General features: G+C 36.4%; 2 protein-coding genes across 6 annotated transcripts; one reads left to right on the top strand and one right to left on the bottom strand.

Annotated features, from left to right (window-relative positions):
* The first annotated feature begins 53 nt into the window (after positions 1-53).
* LOC127952112 (monocyte to macrophage differentiation factor 2-like) lies at positions 54-14,415 on the top strand. 4 transcript variants are annotated; one of them, XM_052550426.1, is made up of 9 exons: positions 54-355; positions 465-534; positions 1,832-1,902; positions 6,563-6,644; positions 8,173-8,333; positions 9,738-9,812; positions 9,888-9,989; positions 10,189-10,258; positions 11,253-13,145. In XM_052550426.1, the coding sequence occupies exons 4-9, from the start codon at positions 6,567-6,569 to the stop codon at positions 11,499-11,501; spliced, it is 735 nt and encodes a 244-aa protein (XP_052406386.1). In that variant the 5' UTR covers positions 54-355; positions 465-534; positions 1,832-1,902; positions 6,563-6,566; the 3' UTR covers positions 11,502-13,145. The 4 variants fall into 4 exon arrangements, with proteins under 4 accessions (XP_052406386.1, XP_052406377.1, XP_052406394.1 ...); XM_052550417.1 differs by lacking the exons at positions 465-534; positions 1,832-1,902 and adding an exon at positions 13,278-14,415 and having other exon boundaries at positions 11,253-11,410; XM_052550434.1 differs by lacking the exon at positions 465-534.
* On the bottom strand, positions 13,151-23,030 carry LOC127952092 (AP-5 complex subunit zeta-1). Of its 2 annotated transcripts, XM_052550377.1 has the most exons (18): positions 22,853-23,021; positions 22,575-22,712; positions 22,253-22,439; positions 22,036-22,180; positions 21,216-21,328; positions 20,922-21,090; positions 20,579-20,620; positions 19,599-19,739; positions 19,467-19,504; positions 18,744-18,906; positions 18,481-18,659; positions 16,727-16,869; positions 16,493-16,645; positions 16,046-16,157; positions 15,798-15,895; positions 15,468-15,600; positions 15,174-15,388; positions 13,151-13,604 (listed from the first exon to the last, which is right to left on the bottom strand). In XM_052550377.1, the coding sequence occupies exons 1-18, from the start codon at positions 22,891-22,893 to the stop codon at positions 13,334-13,336; spliced, it is 2,481 nt and encodes an 826-aa protein (XP_052406337.1). In that variant the 5' UTR covers positions 22,894-23,021; the 3' UTR covers positions 13,151-13,333. The 2 variants fall into 2 exon arrangements, with proteins under 2 accessions (XP_052406337.1, XP_052406342.1); XM_052550382.1 differs by lacking the exon at positions 20,579-20,620 and having other exon boundaries at positions 22,853-23,030.
* Between the last annotated feature and the right edge of the window lie 1,116 nt (positions 23,031-24,146).

The raw sequence follows: 24,146 nt of genomic DNA on the forward strand, positions 1-24,146 counted from the left end.
TTACATTACAGTTTACTTGGAAGGAAGTGAAGTGGAGGGGAGGGCATTGAGCGCAGGCATAGCACATCGGCATTGCCGACAGAGAGAGGAGTCGCGAGACAAATCAAATCCGCGGTCACCGCCTCGCGGCCGTTTCTCGCAGTTCAGCTCCCGAGCGCGCGCTGAGCAGCGCCAGTGTTCATGTACTCGTAGAGGCTGTGTACTGCTTCCTTCGAAGTTTGGGACGCACCGAGTCATCCGGAGTTTGCTCGTCGCTGTCACTGGGAGTATTCAGTCTGTCTACCCAGGAGCAAGTTCCCCTGCGAACATGTTCAAATATGTACAGTATGGATTTTAGGAGGACGAAGTTCAGCAGGTAAATTATCTAAAAAAACAAAAAAAAAAACTTAATAACATTTTTTTCTTAATATTATTGAAAAAATGTTTGGCTTTTACACTTGTTTTTTGTCCTATGTTAATAACAGAAAACCAGTAGCCTATTGAAAAGAGAATAAGGTCTGCTTAAGAACACAAAATAAAACAGCGCGAGCCAAGGTGTGTTTATTCATGGAGAAAATATTGAGGTTCTGTCAACTTCTACTTTCATTTTATTTTTGCACTGTTGCAACTTGCCTTTAGGGAGGATTTCCTGCAGACCATTACACAGACACAATGAATAGAAATAGATTGCAACATTAGCTAAAAAAAACAGGGGAAAAAAAACAGGTCTAGCGTTAAACATATTGGTTTTTGTTTTAAAAAAAATCGTAAATTTTAGATAATGTACATTATAATACCTATATTTATTCTACACAAATGTAAATTCATTATATGAATTTATTCCCCAAAAATAAAAAAATAAAGAAAAATAATTATTCACTTGACTTATATTGTCTTTGTGAAATGACCGAATTCTTAGTATTAAACTCTCATGATTCCCATAAATTGTAATTCAACGTGACTTTCCAACAATAAAGTTTTGGATAACATAAACTTTATTAATAAGAACATTTTCCAAATATTTTTTTTTTCAGTAGGACATACAGATACTGTAAATGTGTTGATAGTTTTGTGTGATGACAAGATGTCAATGTCAGGTCACATACTTGGCAAACATAAGCAGGCCTTGTGTTTGTCTTTTAAGATCTTTGCCCCAGAGGATGTTGACTAGATTATGTGCAAATGCTGTTTTTGTTCCCTCTTTTATCTCATGTGAGCATTTTAAGAGCATCTCAATGCTAAATATATGTGTAAAAAACACACATAAAACACTTTTGATTTATACTCCCACAACTTGCTTTGCATTATGAAACAGTTCAATTTATTGAAAATGTACATCAGGCCATCCAAGATGTAGGTGAGGTTGTTTATTCATCTACAAATTTCTCTGATTTGGAAAATTTAAGCATTATATCACTTACTCACCAATGGATCCTCTGCAGTCAATGGGTAAGAAACAAATCCATAAAGAAGTTTGAACTTTATACTGTTGCTTGCTACTAAAATTCTCCAGTCTTCTGTCCATAACATTGCTTTCTCCTGTGAAAAGTTGTCTTGTCTGAATCAGGAGAGAAATATAGACAGATCAAGCACAGTCCAAAAGATTTCTAATCAAATATGTTGGCAGATTTTGATGTGAATGGAAATCAGCGGATTTACTTTTTCACTGGAGGAAGCATTGTTATGGAAAACTGTTGTTGTATTTTGGCCAGAAGCAATGGTTTAAAGTTAAAATATACATTTCTTTAAATTTTGGGGTGAACTGTTCCTTTAACCAAAGAACAGTGGCTAAAAATGGTGACTTTAGTTAAACTGTATTATACCTAGATGCAGTGTTTCTTCTTATTTCCAGATAACTGGAGTCATAAACTCCAGTCAGCACCTGATACCCTTGATTTAATTCTCCAGAATCTTCCCAGAAAGGTCAGACACAGTTCCCTTTCAATCTCCTCTTCTAAAGTACAGTACAATTAGTTGGACTGTGTGTATTTTTGACCCTTGTGACTCCTGGGTTTGGATTCTCCTTGTTTCAGCGACAAGAAACTTGCATTGTGGCCATTTGAGTGCAAATTTAGTTTTTGGATGGGATATTTCAGCCTCTGTCATCTGCGATTGTTACACTCAACAAATACATCACTCAGTAAATCGTCTGTGCTCATAGAAGAACCAAACTTTATGAAGCTGGAGCATATGAAAGGATATATATATATATATATATATATATATATATATATATATATATATATAGATAGATAGATAGATAGATAGATAGATAGAGAGAGAGAGAGAGAGAGAGAGAGAGAGAGAGAGAGAGAGAGAGAGAGAGAGTTATATATAATAGCATTGATCTTTCCAGTTTATCCCCAGATGCCATCATATAAAAGTAATTCCTTTTATAAAGGCCAAGCATGGACACACCGGGTGCTGAACCCTGTAGTGTTGCCAAACATTAATTTATTAAACTTATTCATAATAATGAACAGGATGGCCTGCAGTGCTCAGAGTAAATATTTTTCCTGAATATAGTAAAAAATATTATGATATGAAAAGTGACACTATACCCAATAAATAAGTTGCTTAAAGGCACAGTCTGGAGCTCTGTTGCATTCATGCATTATAATTCAATGACTGGGAATGCAGTTCCTACATCACACCTGGATCACACCACACCACACTTTTTTTTTAAAGATTTTTAATTGCTTAATGAAAAAAAATAAATCCCAACAGCAAATATTTATATTCAAATAGAAATTAAGATTTTTTTTTTTAAAAAAAAGGACAAGACTGCAACTGAAGTCAATCAATCTGTTTACTGCTTGAAATACACTATAATCAAGATATTTAACTGAGAAGCAAAGTAAGATGGTTTCCTGAGTTTGGCTGGTTTATTCTGCAAGCAGTGTAGCCCACTTCCCTGTGTCTTCAAGCACATTAATTAAACCACACAGATAAAGAGTGTTTGGGGGGAAATAAAAAAGAAAATCCCAAGACTTGGGTTGGCAAGGAGACTATGACATCATCTCTCGATACATAGGCAGCTCAATGTAAGTTGCATAAAAGACCTCATTCTGAACAGGATTAGCTTCGTCGTTATAGTTACAGATGCTAGGCAACCATGCAATATAACAAAATTCTGAAAATGTGATCCGAATGCATATTATATCCTTAAGGTTTATCTAATGCTCTTGATCTTGAACATTATATGCTTTTTTTATCCTTAATGTGTTACATATATCTGAATTAACCTCTGAAATGAAAAGGACTATAACCTCTAACATTGTTCTGCTGTTTCTGTGGCATCAGATCCAGGGCCGGCTCTAGACATTTGGAGGACCTAGGCAAAATTCATGCACTTGAAACAAATATTATTCCTAACCTTTTTATTTATACAACATTTAATTCATATTTTGTATACTTTTACTCATACAGTACCGGTCAAACATTTGGACACATTACTATTTTTCATGTTTTTGAAAGAAGTCTCTTATCCTCATCAAGCCTCCATTTATTTGATCAAAAATACACAAAAAGCAGTTCTATTTTGAAATATTGTTACAATTTAAAATAATATTTTTATTTTTATTTTACTATGCTTTAAATATAATTTATTCCTGTGATGTCAAAGCTGATATTTCAGCAGTCATTGCTCCAGTCTTCAGTGTCACATGATCCCTCAGAAATCATTCTAATTTGCTGATTTATTATCAATGTAAGAAACAGTTGTGCTGCTTAATATTTATTTTATGACCTATTATACTTTTCTCCAGTATCACAGTACTTTTTTGATGATTAAAAAGTTATTAAAAGAAAAATTAAAAAAAATTAAATAGCAAAAATTAAAAGAAATCTTTTATAACATTAATATCACTTTTTATCAATTTAACAGATCCTTGCTGAATATTAGTGTTTTGTCCTGCATTTTTGATTCAATAAATGCAGACTTGATGAGCAAAATAGACACTTTAAAAAAAAACAACAAACAAAAAAAAAAACATTTTGACCAGTACTGTATGTTCATATTAATCTAACTTTATATAAGGTAATATCTTTGTCATTGGTTGAGGATGTTATTATAGCCATATTATTATTATTTTGCAATAATTTATTCACAGTTCCTAACAGTTCCTCTTCAGTAAATGAACATCATTGCTTTTATAATTTTTTACTAGCTGGGTATGGGCAGGATTTCCCCCACCCATTCAATCAATCTATACAGTACACAAATCAAGTGGAAGTGAAAGACAATCCCTAAGCAGAAAATAAGTTAATTTCTAGTCAGTTGAAACTGAATGAGCAGCAATTAGCAGAATTTAGAAGATATGCATACAAATGGAGCATCCCCCCCTTTTAAACATTAAAAATTGTTCTAGTGTGTTTGCTTTTTGACTTTTAATACAAACTTTATTTTGTTAAGTATACTTTATGTAGCAAGTATACAAATATCAGTGTTCTAGAAGTATACTCCTTGGGACTTAATTGGCCCACTTCCTAGTATATAAAAGTAGTTTGTACTGCAATTATATTAAAAGTGAACTTATAGGTATACTGATAGTTTACATATTAGATACTTTGTACACTTTGAAGTATAGTCTCAGTTAACTACTAGTTTAGTAGTTTTATTCTGCAAGTTTACTCATAAGTTTCATTTAAGTGAACTTTACATCAAACTTTAAGTATACTACTATGTCCATGTTTAGGTTTTAATGTGTATATATTTGTTGTATGAATATCTGAACATACAAAACATCCAAATAAAGAACAGGGTATCTGCTTGTAAACAAAAACATTTTATTCTAGCTTCATGCATTCTTTTTTGTAAACACTTTAATGTGCGTAAGTTTAATAAAAAATAAAGAAATACAATTTTAAACAAAAAGCTGAAAAAACTATGAATTGGATTCATAATGATAATCAAAACATATAGTCGATCAACACACTTAAGCTTGACTGTAATTATTATCTCTTCAGTGGTCATTTTATTCCATAACGTCACAGTTTTGATGCTGTTTAATGTCAGATGATCATGTTAGATTACACGTTCTAGTATCTGGTGTTTTTTTTTCTTCTTCACTTGTATTTTTTTGGAAATTCTGTGCAGAAGATGTGTACTAGCGCCCTCTACTGTATAATAATGAAAACACAGATTCTAGGAGTATAGCTCAAATATACCTAGACTTTTTGTAAGTATAAGTAAAGTATACTTAAATGTCATTTAAAGTATATTTCTGTGAAGTACATAAAGCCTTTTTCTAAGAAGTACATAAAAAGTAAACTAAAAGCATACTTTCCATTAAGAAGTAAACTACTTGAATAAACTTTTGTTTTCGGTAATGGGCAATGTCATTCATTGTACGTGCAAATTCAGAATGGTGCTCACACTCTTTTAAAGTGCAATCACTTCAAAATCGATAACGACAACTCACACACCTGCATTAGGAGCTATATTAGCCGTTTGCTTCGCAGGACCTCAAGGATGTGTTCAGTGTTCGTCTCAGCCATACTCAAAACTGGGCCAATCGCAATTCAAGTGGGATCCCCCACTAAAAATCGCATTCAGGGGATAACATACAAGTGTTTTGACTTGATTCCTCTGGTAAAATTTGCATTACAGGGGCTAAATATCACGTTGTTGGGGTCGTTTTAACCCAAGGCAACAGTGTTAAAGTAGACCTTGGCAAAACTGATCACAGCAAACATTCAAAAGTCAGGACCTGCTTTGAAATGGCAACATTAATTGGTTTAATTGCAGGTGATAAATCAAGTATATCCAACGAACAATGAGGCTATACAGTGTTACGGTTATGGAGGCCCCGCCTCAAAGCCCGAGGGCGTAGACAGCTGCCTGTCGCTTACAGGTAGCAACATGTGTTCTGACAAATAATGCTAGCTATCAGATTATGCTACCAACAATGTATTTATCCTGCTGCAAAGGTATGTTTATGGTTGGGGTAGGTGTACATGTTAATAAAGCCCTAAAAATGAGATGCGTGAGAAATGGGGTCAAATGGGGAGAGTTCTATTCACCAAAGACATTAAATCGATGCATTAATGTGACAGTAAAGTCATTTATAATGTAATAAACAACTTAAGACAAATGCTGTTCTTTTGAACTTTGTATTCATCAAAGAATCAAAAAACAAAACAAAACAAAAAAACAAGAGAAAAATATATCGTTTTCACAAAAATATGAAGCAGCACAACTGTTTTCATTATCGATAATTAGAAATGTTTCTCGAGCAGCAAATCAGTATTAGAATGAATCCTGAAGGATCATGTGACACTGAAGACTGGAGAAAAGATATTAAAAAAATATTACCACCCCAAACATTTTGAATGGAAGTCTATATGAGTGTAGATCTTAAAAAAAATAAAAATAATAAATAAACCTTTTATTTGCATAAATCCAGTCTATATATTCTTGAAAAAGTTAATAGAATTTGACAAGGATGACAGTGCATATAAATTGCTTCTAATGAATGTATTGTATTTTAAATGAAGAGAGAGAGAGAGAGAGAGAGAGAGAGAGAGAGAGAAGCCCTACCTTCAGTCACAAAATGTATTTAATTAATACATTTATTTTTAGGTTTATGAACAACCGAGTCCCATCTAGCAAGAGATACCAGCCAACTGAGTACGAGCATGCTGCCAACTGTGCCACCCATGGAGTAAGTGGACACCTACTTCTTATCTCACGCAGAGCTCTGAGCAGCTAAAAACAATATGCTGAAGAAACATCACTGAAAATAAAGTGCTTAATAACAGTGCGTGAGATGACAAACTGGATGGGTTGGTCAACATTTAGTATACAGACCTCTGGTTTTGTGAAGGAGTGGGTGTTTTCAAGAGGGAAGGCTTGGATGCCATTGTCCTTTGACACAGAAGGATCGCCAAGGTCACAAAAAGAGCACAGAGATTGTGTGATGTAATACTGTTTAACAAAGAACAATACTTTAAGGATATACAGGGACAAAATCATTGAACAATACCATTAGGTCACAGTCATCAAGTAGTCTTCTTAATACTGTCATTTGCTTGATTCAGTTCTTTTTCACCGTTGCTTCTGATCTTGGATTATGTTTTTTATGGGCATGTTTGGTATGGTCTTGCTTCATGATGCTGTTTGGATAACATCCTGCTCTCTAATCCATGCCTCTCAGAGCACCACATCTGGCACGCTTCAGCATGAGACATTGACCACACACCAAATCCTCTTTGCACCAATGTATTGTCGTTTGGCTGTGGAGTAAATGCTCAAGAATACTGTGCATCTACCTTTCTGATGTCTACAAATTAAAGTCAACAAAACTTATGGAAACATACGTGAAAACGTATGGTGTATAGTTGTCGATAATGTAATTTTGTCAGACTGCTTTTGCTGGTTTTGGTTATTACCTTCTTTTTTTTTTTTATACCGGTAAGTCTTCTGCAGAAAACCAGTAGAGCTTGTTGGATATGTTCAGAAGATTCAATCAGACACAGATGGAAGGAGGGTTGGTCAGGCTACAAATATTAGAATTTGCCATTTTTCAGATGTAATTACAGTAATCCAAATAGCAAACTGGATCACAGCGTTATTTCGCAACAAATCAACCTTCCTTTTGCAACTTTCTTTGAAAATTATTAGGCAACACTGAACAAAACCGCATGTCTGCGCCATTTTTTTCACACACAGAACATTCATATTTAAATAATATTTTTGCGACTTAATACTCACAACACTAGTCCGTATTGCGTTTTGATTTAAGTGTACTGACCTACTTTTGATTTAGTCATCCAATATTTGGAAAATTCTGTGACATTCCACATTATAGTAAATTCTGTTTTTATGACCGGATTCCGCATTTTCCGCATCACAAGACCAAGACCATGAAGAATTATTCTCGACTCGCCATCATCGAGTCCAAGACCTTATCTTCACAGTCTTGGTCTTTCAGTCTTAAACAATAGTGTATGGTCTTGGTCATCAGGTCCAAGGCCATATTATCATGTTCTTGGTCTTAATCCACATGCAAGACCAATACTAGTCCACAGCAATACTTGTTCTTGATTCAGATTCAACCCTCTTCTGATCTTGTTCTTGACTCAAACTCACATGGGCTGGTCTTGGCTCTTAAACACTGCTTTAATGCATACACACTCAAGTAGTATATTGAGAATATACAAAAAAAGAAAGATATTTTGTCTTCTGTTCAGTTCTGGATCATTCCCAGTATCCTGGGCAGCTCTGTGTTGTACCTCCTCTCTGATGACCGGTGGGAGACCATCTCTGCATGGATGTATGGGACGGGTCTGTCTGGGCTGTTCATCATGTCCACCATGTTCCACACGGTGTCCTGGAAGAAAAGTCATCTCAGGTAAGTCATAACGGAGCAATGATATATAATCCATTATTTTAAAAAGTTCGAATGTTTTAAAGGCTTTCTTCAAATATACTTCTATTTTATTTTAAAACAGACAGTAAAGGACCTCGGCAGCACCTAAGATCTATACTTTCGCATGTACATTCACATACATTTTAATTAAAAATACTGACACTGAAAAAAAAAAGCATGTTCACTCTTTGTGAACTAAAGAAAAAAAAGTGCATGCAACATGTTTCCTTCTAAGGGGATTCAAGAATAGCTAAACACACACTCATTATAAATTGCTTTAAGATGTGAAACAAACGGATTTCATAAGTTAATTAGGCAGGTTTCCTGTCTTCCATACAATACAAACATAATTTAGCTGCAAAAAGTAGAATATTGCATTTATGCAATTGCTTTGCGTTTCTCCTAATTTTAAAACCCTTGCATGACAACAGACGCCATCTGAAATTAATTATTTCCACCCGCCGTGTTGACAGCCAAGCCCTGAATTTACAGAAAACAAAGAGTAGTCAAATGTCATCTGCATGCATACAGATGTCTGATTGTTAAATAGCTTATGATGACTCTTCCTAGATAAAGAGTAGCTTCACGCTACGCTAGCAGCACCATTGTAAATTTACTGGAATATAGTACACACTTTTCGTATGTCTATGGTGCAATATTTAATCTATAATGTGAAATGTTGTTAAGGCTTTAGTACATTTGCATATTCTGTGCTAGGAGGAAGTGCCAGCTGTAAATGCAGATTTAGTGGAAACATTACGAATGAACTTTGGATCTCTATTCATCCGCCTGTCATTCAGTCATGACCCTGCCCATTCCAAATAACACATACGGGAAAAAGAACAAAAAAAAGTCTCATTAAGAAAAAACAGGATCGAATCTGTATAAATGGGTTGCAACATGCTTCACTGGAGTCACCTACATACCTTTCTTCATTTAGAACAGGGGTGTCAGAGTTTGGTTCTAACCCTGCTCCAGCACACATAATGTAGTTTTCAAAAGAGCCTGAATGACCTGATTAGCTGGATCCTCGTTTCCTCCCGGAACTGATTTGTGACACCCCTGATTTAGAAGATCAAATCAGCATATTAGAATGATTTCTGAAGGATCATGCAACACTGAAGACTGGAGTAATGATGCTGAAAATTCAGCTTTACCATCACAGGAAAAAAATAACATTGTTAATTATATTCAAATGGGTTATTTTAAATTATACACAGTATTACTGCTTATACTGTATTTCTAACCAAACACATGAATCCCAGATATCATAAGACTCACTTTTAAACAGAAGTGTAGGTCAGAAAGATACAAGCCACAGCAAAGATTTAAATGCAAACTATAAAAAGGGAGAGTGGTTTTTATTATATTTTCTTGCTGTAACAGGAAGGTGGAGCAGCGATTCCACATGTGCGACAGGATGGTGATATATTTCTTTATAGCTGCATCTTATGCACCCTGGTGAGTATGTGATGTGTGTGTGTTTTCCAGCTACGCAGGGTTGAGTGTCGTGTAAGTGGATGTGTTGTGTTGCAGGCTGAACCTGAGGGAACTAGGACCCTGGGCTGTGCACATGCGCTGGTTGGTGTGGATCATGGCCTGCGCTGGCTCTGCCTATGTCTTCTTCTTTCATGAGAAGTAGGTGCCCACTTTTTTGAGGATGTAGAGGATAATAATAATAACTCTCAGAAACTGATGGGGTAGTAAACATCCAAAATTGTGTAAAAATGCTGTCTGTGCTTGTTAGTTTGCCAAGCATTTGCATTATGAATGCATCAAACAATGCAAGTGAATATTAGCATCAGAAAATCTTTAAAATGGCTGTGTTGTGTTTTAGGAACAAGATATTAGACTTACTGTGCTACACCGCCATGGGAGCTGTTCCTGCAGTTGTTCTTCTGTCAATGGTATGTGTGACTGAAACCTATACATGCGTTCATAAATACACTAATGGAGGCTTTTGAGATGCCCTGAGCAGCTTATTTATATTTTACAACATCTCTGTTAGCTAGCGTTGTTAATATCAAGTATTCTTTGCAACTGAAGTAGGTTTTTATTTTCCCATGTGAGACCTGGGGCCAGTTGCATAAACATAGGCACTAGTTTGACCAACCAGCAGTTAGCCAAGGGCCAATCAGTCTTACTTTCTGGATTCACTTTAGACCAATCTACCTTTTTGTAGCTGACTTTAAAAGTTATGACCAGTCTTGGAGAAAATAAATGAGATGACTAACTTTTTAACCCTAGTCTAAGCAGTTTACGCAACCCGCCACAAGTCATTAAGTCATTCAATGAATCAGGTGCCTTTCCTGATGAATCTTATGAGGATTTAAAACATCCTATCAGACAAACACTGTGCTAAATTAATGCATTTTAATAAATAGGTTGGGATATATTTATGCCCTCAGAAAGGGTTGACATTACATTACTTTTGTACAAGCCTTGTGGTTCTACAGGGTGCTTCTTGGAAAAATAATTTAATCATTTGTTTACTACTGTATATGACCTAATTCAATTGTAACTTACAACTTACTTAAATATAAATTATTTTTATTTGTTCACTATTTAAAGATTTATCCACAAGTATCCTTCCTGTTATTACCATTCATATATATATATATATATATATATATATATATATATATATATATATATATATGCATGCACACACACTTTCACGTTTATATTTTATGTATCAAATCATACATTTGTATCAGAATATGTGCATATTTGTAAAATGTTAAAGAGTTAGTAATGGATTGGTGACGTCAAGTTATTATTATTATTATTATTTTTTACAAATGCATACAAGAGAAACAAATGGGACAGTTTTTGTACAGTGTCCCTTGTGTATTTTATCTGTGGGAGGGTGACCTGTTTAAACTGAACACATTATTTCAGCCTATCAGAGAGGGCATATTAGAGCTGTCAGTGGGCGGAGTCTTCTACTGCCTGGGAATTGTCTTCTTCAAGAGTGATGGCCTCATCCCATTCGCTCATGCCATCTGGCACGTCTTCGTGGCAGTGGGGGCAGGCATACACTATTATGCCATCTGGAGGTACTTGTATACAACGGGGACCAGCCAAATAAAAAATATCCAGGTGACAGATGTAAAAGATATGACACATACAGGGTTTGTTGAGCTGTAAAAGACAGTGTATTTGATCATGTGCTGCCTTTGCATCCCTCTATATTAATCATAGATGGGCACATTCCAGTACTGTTGGTCTAAAATATATTTTTCTATAGAAGGATTTCTGTTAACTGGCCAGTCTATTTTTGCAGATGTGGTCTTAACCTGTTGACATAATGTACTGTATCAGCTGTCAGTGTTTACAGGGAAAATGTGTGTATAATACAGAAAACATGAATAACATTCCACATCCTTTAACGGAGCGGTCTACTGCCTTGATATGAACTCCCATAATCAGACTGTGCTTGTGACTAATGTATTGAGATTCATTGGCAACAAGCAGAATAATGTAATAATTTAATAATAATTATTTGTGCTCAATTAATAAAATTGGTTATTATTATTATTATTCTCAAAGCTTTGCTGCTTAATATTTTTTTGTGAAAACTGAGATGCATTTTTTTCAGGATTCTTTGATGAATTGAAGGTTTTAGAAATGTATTGCCATTCTCTCCCTATTTTTTTTAGTTGTTTTTATTTTTTTAAATCTTACCCTGAACCTATGAGAGGTAATCAGTTTCCACAAAAATATAAAGCAACACTTTATTATTGATCATAAAAATGTTTCTTGATCAGCAAATCAGCACCAAATTATCATCCACATGAAAGTTTAGCTCCCACAGAGCCATTTGATTCGTTATTGGGAGCGAGCCATGCACAGAAGCTCACATGGAAACTAGCCTTCATGAATGATGTTTTTAGTACCGTATTTTTCGGACTATAAGTCGCACCTGTGTATAAGTTGCATCAGTCCAAAAATACGTCATGATGAAAAAAAAAACATAAGTCACACTGGACCATAAATCACATTCATTTAGAACCAAGAGCCAAGAGAAGGCATTACCGTCTACAGCCGCGAGAGGGCGCTAGAATACCTGTAGAATACAGGAGCACTGAGCAGCATAGAGCGCCCTCTCGCGGCCGGAGACGGTAATGTTTTCTCTTTGTTCATGTCAAATTATTTTTGATAAATAAGTCACACCTGACTATAAGTCGCAGGACCAGCTAAACTATGAAAAAAAGTGCGACTTATAGTCTGGAAAATATGGTACAACCCAATAAGACTTAGCTCAAGGTCTAATAAAACTATAAACCTTGAGGAAATTCTTGCAACTAAATAGTCACTTTTAGTTAACAGTTAATCATAATGGTTTAATAATTGCAGATTTTGTTGTGTGTAAGTTCTTCACGTGTTCCCATCTGTGCTCAGTTCAATGAATAACTCCAGCAGTTCTTTCCATGACTCTTTTACCTACTGACACATTTAGCCAGGACTGCTCAGACATGAAAGAGTATGTTTTTAAGCACTTTGAATGTAAAACAGCTTTTTACTCATTTTGTCATAATGGTGCATTAATATGCCAGTAAGAACCTGAGACATCTGTATCGTCAGATTTCATTTAAATGGTCAATTCTTTTGCACCATAAGTTTCGTAGACTTTTAATCAGAAGGACCAAATCTAAACTGTATTTTAACAGTTTTGACACTAATCATAAGTGTCAGTAATAAATGCAACCTGAGAATAAACACACTGGATGTTTAAATTGATAGAAATGTGTCTCTAAAAACCATTTCAATAAATGAAGAAAGAAATCACAATCCCCTTGTGTCTTGATGTTTATTTGAATACACTTGTGACTGACTAGCATGTGATCAGCAGAAGTGAAACTCTTCTCTGTTTTGCTCCGGTGTTTCTCACATTCCCTTTCACTCCCTCTTTGTGTCCTTCAGAAACTCTCTCTTGGTATTCTGCACAGATATTTGGAAAACGGTTTCCTAGAACTGGCTTACGTGGGCAGGAAGCTGGAATGTCTGTGGAGGAGCCCGCTGACTGCTCTCATGCCCTGAGGAAGTGAGGCGTTGGTGTCTCGGTGCCAGCGGGGGCCGTCGCCTCCGGCTGAAGGGGCCAGAACAAACTGAGCTACATTTGGTAACTTGAGCAAGTTAATAAGTTCATGGGCTCGTGTGATGATCTCCTCAGTGTCCTCCTCACTGTAGCACGCCATTACAGGAGCACTACGGGCAAACGTCCGCATCTTAGACAGGCAAAGTGACACTCTGAGAGAAACAGAAGGAGAGAGATATAAAACTATTAGTTGATACAGGATTTGAATTATTCTCTATGTTATGGCTGATGATCATTTATTAGAGAGAGAGAGAAAGAGAGAGATGGGAAAAATTTTATTTGCTTACAAAATCTGGCTAATGCAGACATGATCACAAATATGGAAAAGTCCAAAAGTTACATGAGAAAAGCATGAAATCTTGCATGAGCACAGGGCTGGACAATAATTTAATATCAATATGTTTGGCGATATATATTTTTTCAATAAAGGTGATGTGATTTTTTAAATTATTTATATTCATTTAAATAATAGAAATTACTACTTTCATTTAACAAGGATGCTTTCAATTGATCAAAAGTTATGATAAAGAGATTTATAATGTTACAAAAGATTTCCATTTCCGATAAATGCTGTTCTTCTGAACTTTCTGTTCATCAAAGGAACCTGATAAATTCCACTCAGCTGTTTTCAACATAATAATAATAATTGTTTTTTGAGCAGCGAATCAGAATATTAGAATGATTTCTGAAGGATCACGTGACTGGAGTAATGATGCTAAAGCTCAGTTTTGAAATCACAGGAATAAATTATATTTTCAAATAGAAAACAGTTATTTTAAAGAGTAAAAATATTTACAAATCTTACTGTTCAAAAACTTTTGACTGGTAGTGTATGTTAGCCTATAGTTTGAAGTTAAAAATATTAATATTAATAAGCTGAGTATGAGAGGTTTATTTGACAGTGATTTCACATTTCTTGTTTGTATGAAGGCTAAATACAAATAAAAGGTGAACATTTATTTATTTGAGACATTTTTTTCCTACTGAACTACTCCTTTAATTCGTTGTTTATTAATATGTAGATAGAAAATTATTTTTAATGAAATGATACTCTAAAGAAGAAACTAAAACTGCCAGTAGGTGGCAGTAAATGTCTTAATGAATAAGTCAAATGAGTGAGCCACTGAATATTTGTTTAAATTATTCATTCAAAACGTGGATTCATTCAGAAATTGAGCTTTGCTTTGAAAAGCACAATAATTCTGCTGTGGTTTCACGTCTGCAAAACTGAGCAAAAACAAATAATGTGTTTAAAATATTGTATTTACTGAACTGTTGTATAAAATCACATTTACGCTCATGCTATTCGGGACAAAAACAGTACTCGTGTGATATCGCTCATCAAATGATATAAATATGATACAAAATTTCCAATATCTTGAATTATAAGGGTACATAACTGCATTTATGGACATACCAGTATATATATGAGTTTAACTGCTCAAGACAAATAATGGACTCATGAACAACTATTACAGATTCAAGGGGATGCAAACCTTTGAACTGGTTCATTTGTGTAAATTCAGTTATTATTTTCTTTGGATTATGTGTAAACATTTGTGATGTGAAACAGAATATTCAAGCCAGTACTAAAAAAAAATAACATATCATTTTTATGATCCTCTTATTTTGACAAAAGTTTTAAAATCAAAGGGGTATGTACACAATATTTGATATAATTTGTTGTGAACAAACTATAGTGTTGGAGCAGGCTGGTCTACCTGGGAATCAGATCCTGACTGCGTGTGGCCAGTTTGGCCAGGGTGGTCATGAGCACGGTGATGAGGCGTGGGGAGAAGCTCGGAGGACTGGCTGACTGTCGCACCTGCGTGATCTCAAACAGCACCGCCTCCAAACTCTCAAAAAAAGAGGTGATCAGTTCCACCGTGCAGCGAGGATCGTAGGACACGGAGAGATACTCGCCAATGACCCACACCTACATATAAACGTCAAATACAGTCACCTCAAGTACAGCGTGATGACACTTACAACCACAGTTCACTTCTGATGCTCACCACATGTGTGTAGAAGTCTTCTTTACTGTAAATGTTGGCAGGAGAGCTTGCGAATTCCAGGATCTCTCTGGACTGATCCACAATCAGTGGTGGGCGGAGTCTGCACAGCGCCTGCAGATGGGTGCTGAACACCCTACAATCAACCATTAACACACGCAGAATTAAAAGAGATTTGAATATTCTGAAATGTACAACTAATTCAAGGAATTACTGAACAATCAGCCCATTAGCGTCCCCAGAGTATCTCTCCATCAATTAAAATAAGAATTGAATTCAAAAGAATAACAACATGCCACTTTATTGAGGTTTTGCCAATAAAGAGTGCCTCACTTTTGGACCTCAACATTAAATGTCTTGATGTTGTAGAGCAGGCTATTTCTCTCCAGCAGCACAAGCAACATCTGGTTCATCATTTTCTCATCAGCTTTCTATAAAACACAATAAAATAGAATTAAAAAAACACAAACAGATGGCACAACTGAGACCTCCACATATTGCTTGTACAAAATGATACTGAAGGCAAATGGGAGTCATTTTTTTGCTATTAAATGGTCTGACCTTTCATTTGTGCCTCTCACCTGAGTGACTGTGTTGAAGTACACATGCAGAAGCACAGGAACGACCTGAGCGCACCGAACAACCCGTGGACTCTCCGCCATGTCATCCAGTATCTCATGAAGCATTTTTAACCTACGAGGCAATCACACTCAGAGGTTTAGAGTAAGCAGGCATTTAACACCCACACTTCATTTTGAATAGTGGCAAGCCATTTTTGTGCTGTAGGAGTGGTTACTAATTATAAGGTTGCAGGTCCGTGAGTTTAACCATTAGAGCATATTTTTATATGCACTACCGTTTAAAGGTTTTGGTCAGAATTTTCTCAAAACTTATAATTGTTATTATGTACATGTGATTGTAATTATACCTCCTTAAATTCTGCATCCTGCTACCCAATTTTAAATTTAGGAATTGAATTGCTGAATTCTTCCTAGATTATATTCTATAAATGAGTTGGCAGGCATTACCTGTCTATTGTGTCTCCGGTCCCGGCCTCAGGTCTGAGGATGTAGAGGAAGAGGCCCCTGTAGAGCGGCTGGCGGAAGGCATCCAGACAAGCGGCCACCTTCGCCCCCTGCTGGTCCCACGTGGTACGGTCTGAAGCGTGATAGCACGCTGATCTGCAACAGCATTGCATTGTTAATTCACATCACAATCAACTCTAGTTTAAGCGCTGATCTGCAGTCTGTAAAGTCACGTACCTCTGCTGGAGGTCCAGGGCTGCTGCTAAGCAGGGCAGATCCAGGATAGTGTGCAGTAACTCCATGGCTGTATCTGGAGCGATCAGTGATGGGAGCAGCTCCACAAACTCTGCAATCAATCCTGAACTGTTCCATGCCAAGAACTGGTGGGAAAATTGAAAAAAAATATTTAAAAAATCACTTCATAGTTTTCTATTCAAAGGAACAGTTCTCCAGAAAATGAAAATTGAGTTGAAAACTTTACCCCCAAGGTAGTGCTGCACAATTAATCGAATTTCTAATCGCATAATCAATTACAATTATGGATGACATTTTGAATTAGAATTTTGAAGGCAGCATAGATGTATCCTTTGCTGCCTTTGATATCCCACAATCCTGTGTGCGTTCCATTCTGTGTGTAAATTCATATTTCTGACTAACTTTTTGCATTTTTGATGTTCTAGAGAGAAATCATTATGATAGTAATTAAATAACAAAAACTCATTCTGTTTTGTTGTATATTATTAAACTGTTATGCTGCCTCAGAACTGACTCAGTTTCATGAGTTTGTGCAAAATGCTGTCTGCAAAGTCATTGACGTGACGTGACGTGACATTCAACCAAGTATGGTGACCCATACTCAGAATTTGTGTTCTGAATTTAACCCGTCCAAAGTGCACACACACTGTGAACACACACCCGGAGCAGTGGGCAGCCATTTATGCTGTGGTGCTCAGGGAGCAGTTGGGGGTTCGGTGCCTTGCTCAAGGACACCTAAGTCATGGTATTGCCAGCCCGAGACTCAAACCCACAACCTTAGGGTTAGGAGTCAAACTCTCGAACCACCAAGCCACGACTTCCCTCATTGCCTCATAGTTTTCGGATGCAGCCAGCATTTCTACACAGTGTTCATTGCTCCATACTCCCTGAGCAGGGTGAAATCTGTTGTAGTTTACTTCAGAACATTCATTCACAGATTTGCGGTCCTCAGCGTCTTCACACAGAATATCCTGTGATGTCCACTTCGTAGATAATAAGAGAGACGTACAAAATGTGCAAAACAGTGGGGTGCGAGAACTGGAATTGAGAACCGCTGTATAAACATAATTCAATCTAAATTTTGATAATCGTAATTAACAGTTGCAATTACAATTTCAAGGGAATAATTGACTATTATGATTTTTGTCATAATCGTGCAGCCCTACTTCAAGGCATCCAAGATGAAGATGAGTTTGTTTCTTCATCGGAACAGATTTGGAGAATTGAGCATTACATGACTTGCTCACCAATGGATCCTCTGCAGTGAAATGGCTGCCGTCAGAATGAGAGTCCAAACAGCTGATAAAAACATCACAATAATCCACAAGTAATCTATATGACTCCATTCTTAAATAATGTCTTGTGAAGTGAAAAGCTGAGTGTTTGTTTTATAGTTGACGAATGATTGGTTTGCTTCTTATAAAGACACAGTTTTTCACTTGACTTCACAAGACATTATTTAAAGGAATGGAGTCATAAAGATTACTTGTGGATCATTGTGATGATTTTATCAGATGTTTGGACTCTCATGGACTGGAGTCAAGTGGGTTACTGTGATGTGATGTTTTTATCAGCTGGATAAAAACTCTGATGGCACCCATTCACTACAGAGGGTCCATTAGTGAGCAAGTGACGTAATGCTAAATTTGATAACGAAACAAATTTATTTACATCTTGAATGCAGGATGAGTACATTTTAGAAACATTTCTTTAAATATAGAAGTCCACCAGTCCACCTTGAGGAGGTTTGGGAAGCTCTGTCTGTAGTTGGGCACTCTGTCCTGCAGCACGCTAGCGTTGAGAAGACAGAACTGGACAAACTCAAAGGCGAGCATGGGGTCGTTGAACTGCTCGGCGGGACAGTGGCTGAAGAGTTGGCAGAACACCGCCTCCGAGTCCACTGCGGCTGTCTCGCCTGATATTACAGCATATGGACACAGATGTATTCATAACGTCACACTATCAGAGCCATACACCACTGAATGGCCGCGTCACTCACTGTGGTTGAGGTAGAACTGAGCGATAGGCAGCAGGGCTCGAGCATATGTAAGGTCTCCGTGCAGTCTGCCATACAAGGCTTTGATGCAGGGGAAGGCACGGTACACGTAGGACGGGTCCTCACCACAGATGATGTCCATTATTGACACTGACTCAACAATACACTGTACAACAGATAAACAGACAGCATCCATATATGCCATTTAATCATGACATGATTCATCAATAACAGTGTGATCCCATTTTATTTGAAATGATTCAAACATTTTTTTAAAGTTCTAATAATTTTTTGTAAATAAAACCATTTTGATGAGGAAAAAATACTGAGTGCTTCTTTTATATTGCTTATTTGATATTTTAATTTATTTATTTGGGGTCAGTAAGTCTTTTTTGTTTTTTTTTCTTTAGCCAGACTGAATATTTTCAGTCAGAATGCAGTGAATTCAGCAAAACTGACAGTAAAGACTTTTATGTACAAGATATCTATTTCAAATAAATGCTATTCTTTTAAACCATAATTTCCTCAAAGGAGCCTGATGAAAAAAAGAATCAGTTTCCACCAACACAATAGGAAGCAGAACTGTTTTCATTGATAATAATAAGAAATGTTTCTTGAGTAGCAAATCAGCATATTAGAACGATTTCATGCGACACTGAAGACTGGATTAATGATTGTTATTTTAAATTGTGATAATATTTATGTGGTAAAGTATGTGGCACTTACTGCTTTCTGTAGCTCTGTGTCTGCCTTCTTTAGTGCTTCTACGTTGTAAAAAAAAAAAGAGATAAATACATCAACATATTCACCAGCAGAGTGTATAAAGATTCTCTAATAGTAGATCTTTGATCCACTCACTCCGGTCACTCTGTTCAATGAGACGCTGGCAGTACTCAAAAGCCTTCTCTCGCAGTCTCTCTTTAGGAGGAAGAAGTCTGCTGGAAGAGGATGTGGCCGACACCATGGACATCACTGAACTGTCCACCTCCGAGCGATCATCTGCACCAACAGCAACAGCAACAGCACATTACAGTACACTACAAAACCCAGAGCGTCTCCAGGAGGATCTAAACAAGCAAGCTCTCTGGCAGCACCCAATGCCAATGCAGGACAGGACGCGCAGGCTATGTTTGGAATTAATATTGTACAATTAGCACTACAATAGTACCATTTTTGTTAGTAGTTTATATAGTGTGCACACTATGCACATTTCCTGAATAACTGCATATGCCCAAATGTGAAGTATACAAACAAGAGCACACAGAGTGAAAACTTTATCAAGATATATTCTTACGTGCTTTTCAGTATATGTCCAAATTCATAGTATTCATAAAACAGTAACACAGCTGACTGACATCCAATGAACACTTTAATATCCCATGAAGTCATGGGAGAGGAGCTGTGGATGGCAGTATAGCAGCACAACTGTGAGTCACATGACAAATGTAGTGCATCCTGTTTTCATTCATATTACCCAGAACATACTTTTGTTTAAAGGTTATGACTTCATTAACTGGATGTCACACAAAAGTAAAGATGATAAGGTCATGTGAGAGCAATGCAGCATTAAACCCTTTTCGCTTTATACTGTGTGTCTTGCACTATTTTATAATAATAGGAGGCTGTATAAACTTTATAATCCACATTAGAGAATAAGTAGTATGCTAGCGATTCATTCCAAAAATAGCCGTAGAATCAAAATCAATTTGACACAGACAGCAGTTAATTATGAATCATGGATCAACGTCATTCAGTAATAGAGAGTTTCTGATTGGGGAGTAAAGAGAAGCACACTGGTCGTAGATTGATCATATCAGACTTTAACGCTTGCATCTTACCTGGGTGCTGTGAATGAATGCCCTGTGTTTTTTTTAGAAGAGCTAGCAAAGATGAAAATCCCATGTTACATGTCTTAACTAAGTGAAGCGTGTATCTTACACGGGACAGTTTGAAAAGTGTTGATACCATTACATTCATTTTCTGGTCATTTAAATAAAGCCGAAATTAAATATAAATCATTTAAGTAAAAAGCAAATATTTAATATAATAATGACAAAAAATTATAATATGAAGATAAAAGCTAATCCAAAATATGAATCAGTAATCTAACAGTATATAAGTACTATTAACATAACGCTGATCATAAAGCAAACCTAGTGCCACAGCGTCTGTTTGGACTACCTGAATCTGTGTTCGTCGTCCTGTCCGTGTCATAAGTGAGAAGCCAACTCTTGATCATAGAGAAAGTGTACATATTCATCCACTGGTCCTCAGTGTAGCTCTGACCCACACACAGCACAGTGAAGAAGTTACCCATGACCACCCCGTCCACCTCCGTCAGCGGAGCAGGCTGATGAAGAGATGTTGACAAGTGATGGTCAGTTCACTGAGGTCACTCAACAGTGTCTTTATAAACTTGAGCTAATCGGTTGATGGTGAAGGTACTGACGAATGAAGAAAAGCAGTATGCCCCACCTGACGTGTTCTGGATCCACTGAAGAATCCCCCAGAAGACATGGAGGCTCCCTGCTGCATGCTGGCATAACGCAGCCAGTCCACCAACTTACGACTGACCAGATTCACCTGATCTGGGTTTAATGAGCACATAATCCATTTTAACGTCTTTGCATTTTCCAGATTACAGTGTTTCAATAATGCCTATCAGTGTACAAGAAGCAAACTATAGAGTGGGTGCATTTTGAAAATCTTATTGGAACGGATTTGGAAACACATTATATTACTTGCTCACCAGCAAATCCTCTACTGTGACGAAACATCACAATAATCCACACAACTCCAGGCCATCAATTAGAATCTCGTGAAGCAAAAAGCTGCACGTTTATAATAAACTTTTATACAAAATATGACTTTCTTCAGTGAATAAGTAATCTAGTCTGAATCAGGAGAGAAATATGCACAGATAAAGCACAGTTTAAATGTAAAAACAGCCCTAGACAGTTCTAGACAAATATCTTGGTGGATTTTGATGTGAGATGACAACAGCAGATGGACTTTTTCCACCGGAGGAAGCGTTGTTATTCATTATGGACTCAGTATTTTTGGCCAGAAGCAGTGCTTTAAAGTTAAAACATCTCAATGAGGCATTCGTTTCTTACAAACACACAGCTTTTCACTTCACAAAACGTTACCTGATGGACTGGAGTATTGTGTATCACTGAGATGTTTTTTTATCCATTGTTTCTGCTTTTCATTACTTCTGACATTAGGACCCCACTGTAATTCCCAGAGACACTTCCAATATACTATTGCGTTTCACAAATGTGATCAACATTACCATCTGTGAGAATCTCTGGATAGACAGTAATCATCTTAGAGAGAATGGGAAGCGTATGTCTGGATATCTGTCCGTCAGACAGCCGAGACTCGAGACTTTTCAGCAAATGGTGGCAAAGGGGCATCACATCTTCTTTATTTCCAGCCTGAGGACATTTAGGCGATTAGTTCAGTGTTCATGAAGAACTCGAGCTGATCATGAACAGCATGTGACTCACCTGAACGAGAACAACACTGGCCACATGGCTGAAGGTCCTGCTGTCGGGACTGAGATCAGAGCACAGGCTGTGTACACTGGGAGGAAAGCTGTCCCGGATGATAGAGGAGGACAGAACCTGAAGCTGCTCTGGACATGATGAAGACCGAAGAACCGTCTGCAGCTTCATCACCAGATCTGACGGGAGCCTGATGGTGATGGAGGGGTTCAATTACACACTTAAAATGCTCCTAAATACACCTTTCTGCACTCTTCTGAATGGTCAAACGAAAGGTGTCATGCCTATGCGCTGTTCATATATATTTCACATGAACATGACTCACTCTCTCGCATATTTAGTGGCAGAAACGATCAGATTGAGTCTCTGGAGGGAGTCCACTGTGTCTCCACCAACGTCTTTAGTGTGGAGCAGCTTACATATGCGCCCGCAGAACCTCTGCAGCTCTTCCTCCTTTATTTCTCTGAAATAAATATATTTAAACATATTACCTGATTTGTCACGGAGAAGAACTTGTCTAACTCATAGGCTACTACAAATGACCATTAATGTGACGAATACTGCTTTTAACAGTAAACATTTTACGAAAAGAAACAATTGTACCTTGCCTGCTTTATTAAACTCTCCGTCGCGGCAGCATACATTCTGAAAATAATGCAATAACATGTCAAAACATGAAACAAGGATCAAAACATTTGCTCCGTCAGCTATGATGTCCTGACTACAAATCACATGACAACAATTGGTTCCGCTTTTCCGCGTTAGTCGGCCACAAAACAGTGTAACAAACAGGAAGGTAGAATTTGCATGCATTTATACTGTTGTTGAATATCATATTTAATAATAGTAATATTCTATGTGTATACAACCATATACTTAGAATATTCGTATCTGTCGGTAGAGTTATGCTTTATATACGGTTCCCCTTTGACAGTCGGCGGGGATCATTTTTAACTTGCAATTTATTGAACCTCTTCATATGAAAATAGTTTATAGTAAAAATGTAGCGAGTTGAATGCTAGTTATTCCGAAATGAGCCACAGAATATACATAGAATTACATATTCATAGGTAGAATTCATTAATTTATGTTTACTATAAATCTATGGCTAAACTATAAAATAAAAAATAAGGGTTTGGTCCCCTTGAGAAAGATCCAGTGTTAAGAAACAGCCATTAGCTTATAAAATCCAAATGCACTTTATATACTAAACATCATCTGCAGACTTATTACACGACAAGCAATAATCAATTTTTTTTATATATATAATCGAAATATAATCTAATTACCCAATAATTATACAGTGCACTGATATATGAAAAACATTTTCTAACAGCATTTAATATTAATACAATTAACATATAACAAACAGAGTTACTGAACGACTAACTACAATAAAAACAACAATTCTATAACATTGCAGTGTTAATGCACAGCACTTTCTTAACTGTAAAACATTTAGAGAAATAGTTTTATGTCAAACTAATTAAATAAAAAGTCCTTGTTCAGACTTAATTAACAAAGCCAGCCCCCTGATCATTTCCAATAGCTTTCATTCATTTCGTAAAATCCTTGTCATTCATTTGAAATATTTGAACAAGATTTATAACACTTAGACCAAACACGGGGCAATTTATTTGTTAACACTTAACAACAAAGTCCATTAGTTAATTACTTTGTTTCCACAAATTAAGAAGGAAGAATACTTAAACAGCATTTATTAATCTTGGTTAATGTTAATTTAAACATTTATTAATGCATTATTAAAATAAAAAGTTGTGTTTGTTAACGGTTTATGTACTGTGAATTAACAATGAATGACTGTATTTTCATTAACAAAGATTAATAAATGCTGTACTAAATGAACTGTTAATGTTATTTAATAAATTAACATTAA

Source organism: Carassius gibelio, chromosome A3, assembly GCF_023724105.1.
Source record: "Carassius gibelio isolate Cgi1373 ecotype wild population from Czech Republic chromosome A3, carGib1.2-hapl.c, whole genome shotgun sequence".
In the NCBI taxonomy this organism is placed as follows: Eukaryota; Metazoa; Chordata; class Actinopteri; order Cypriniformes; family Cyprinidae; genus Carassius; species Carassius gibelio.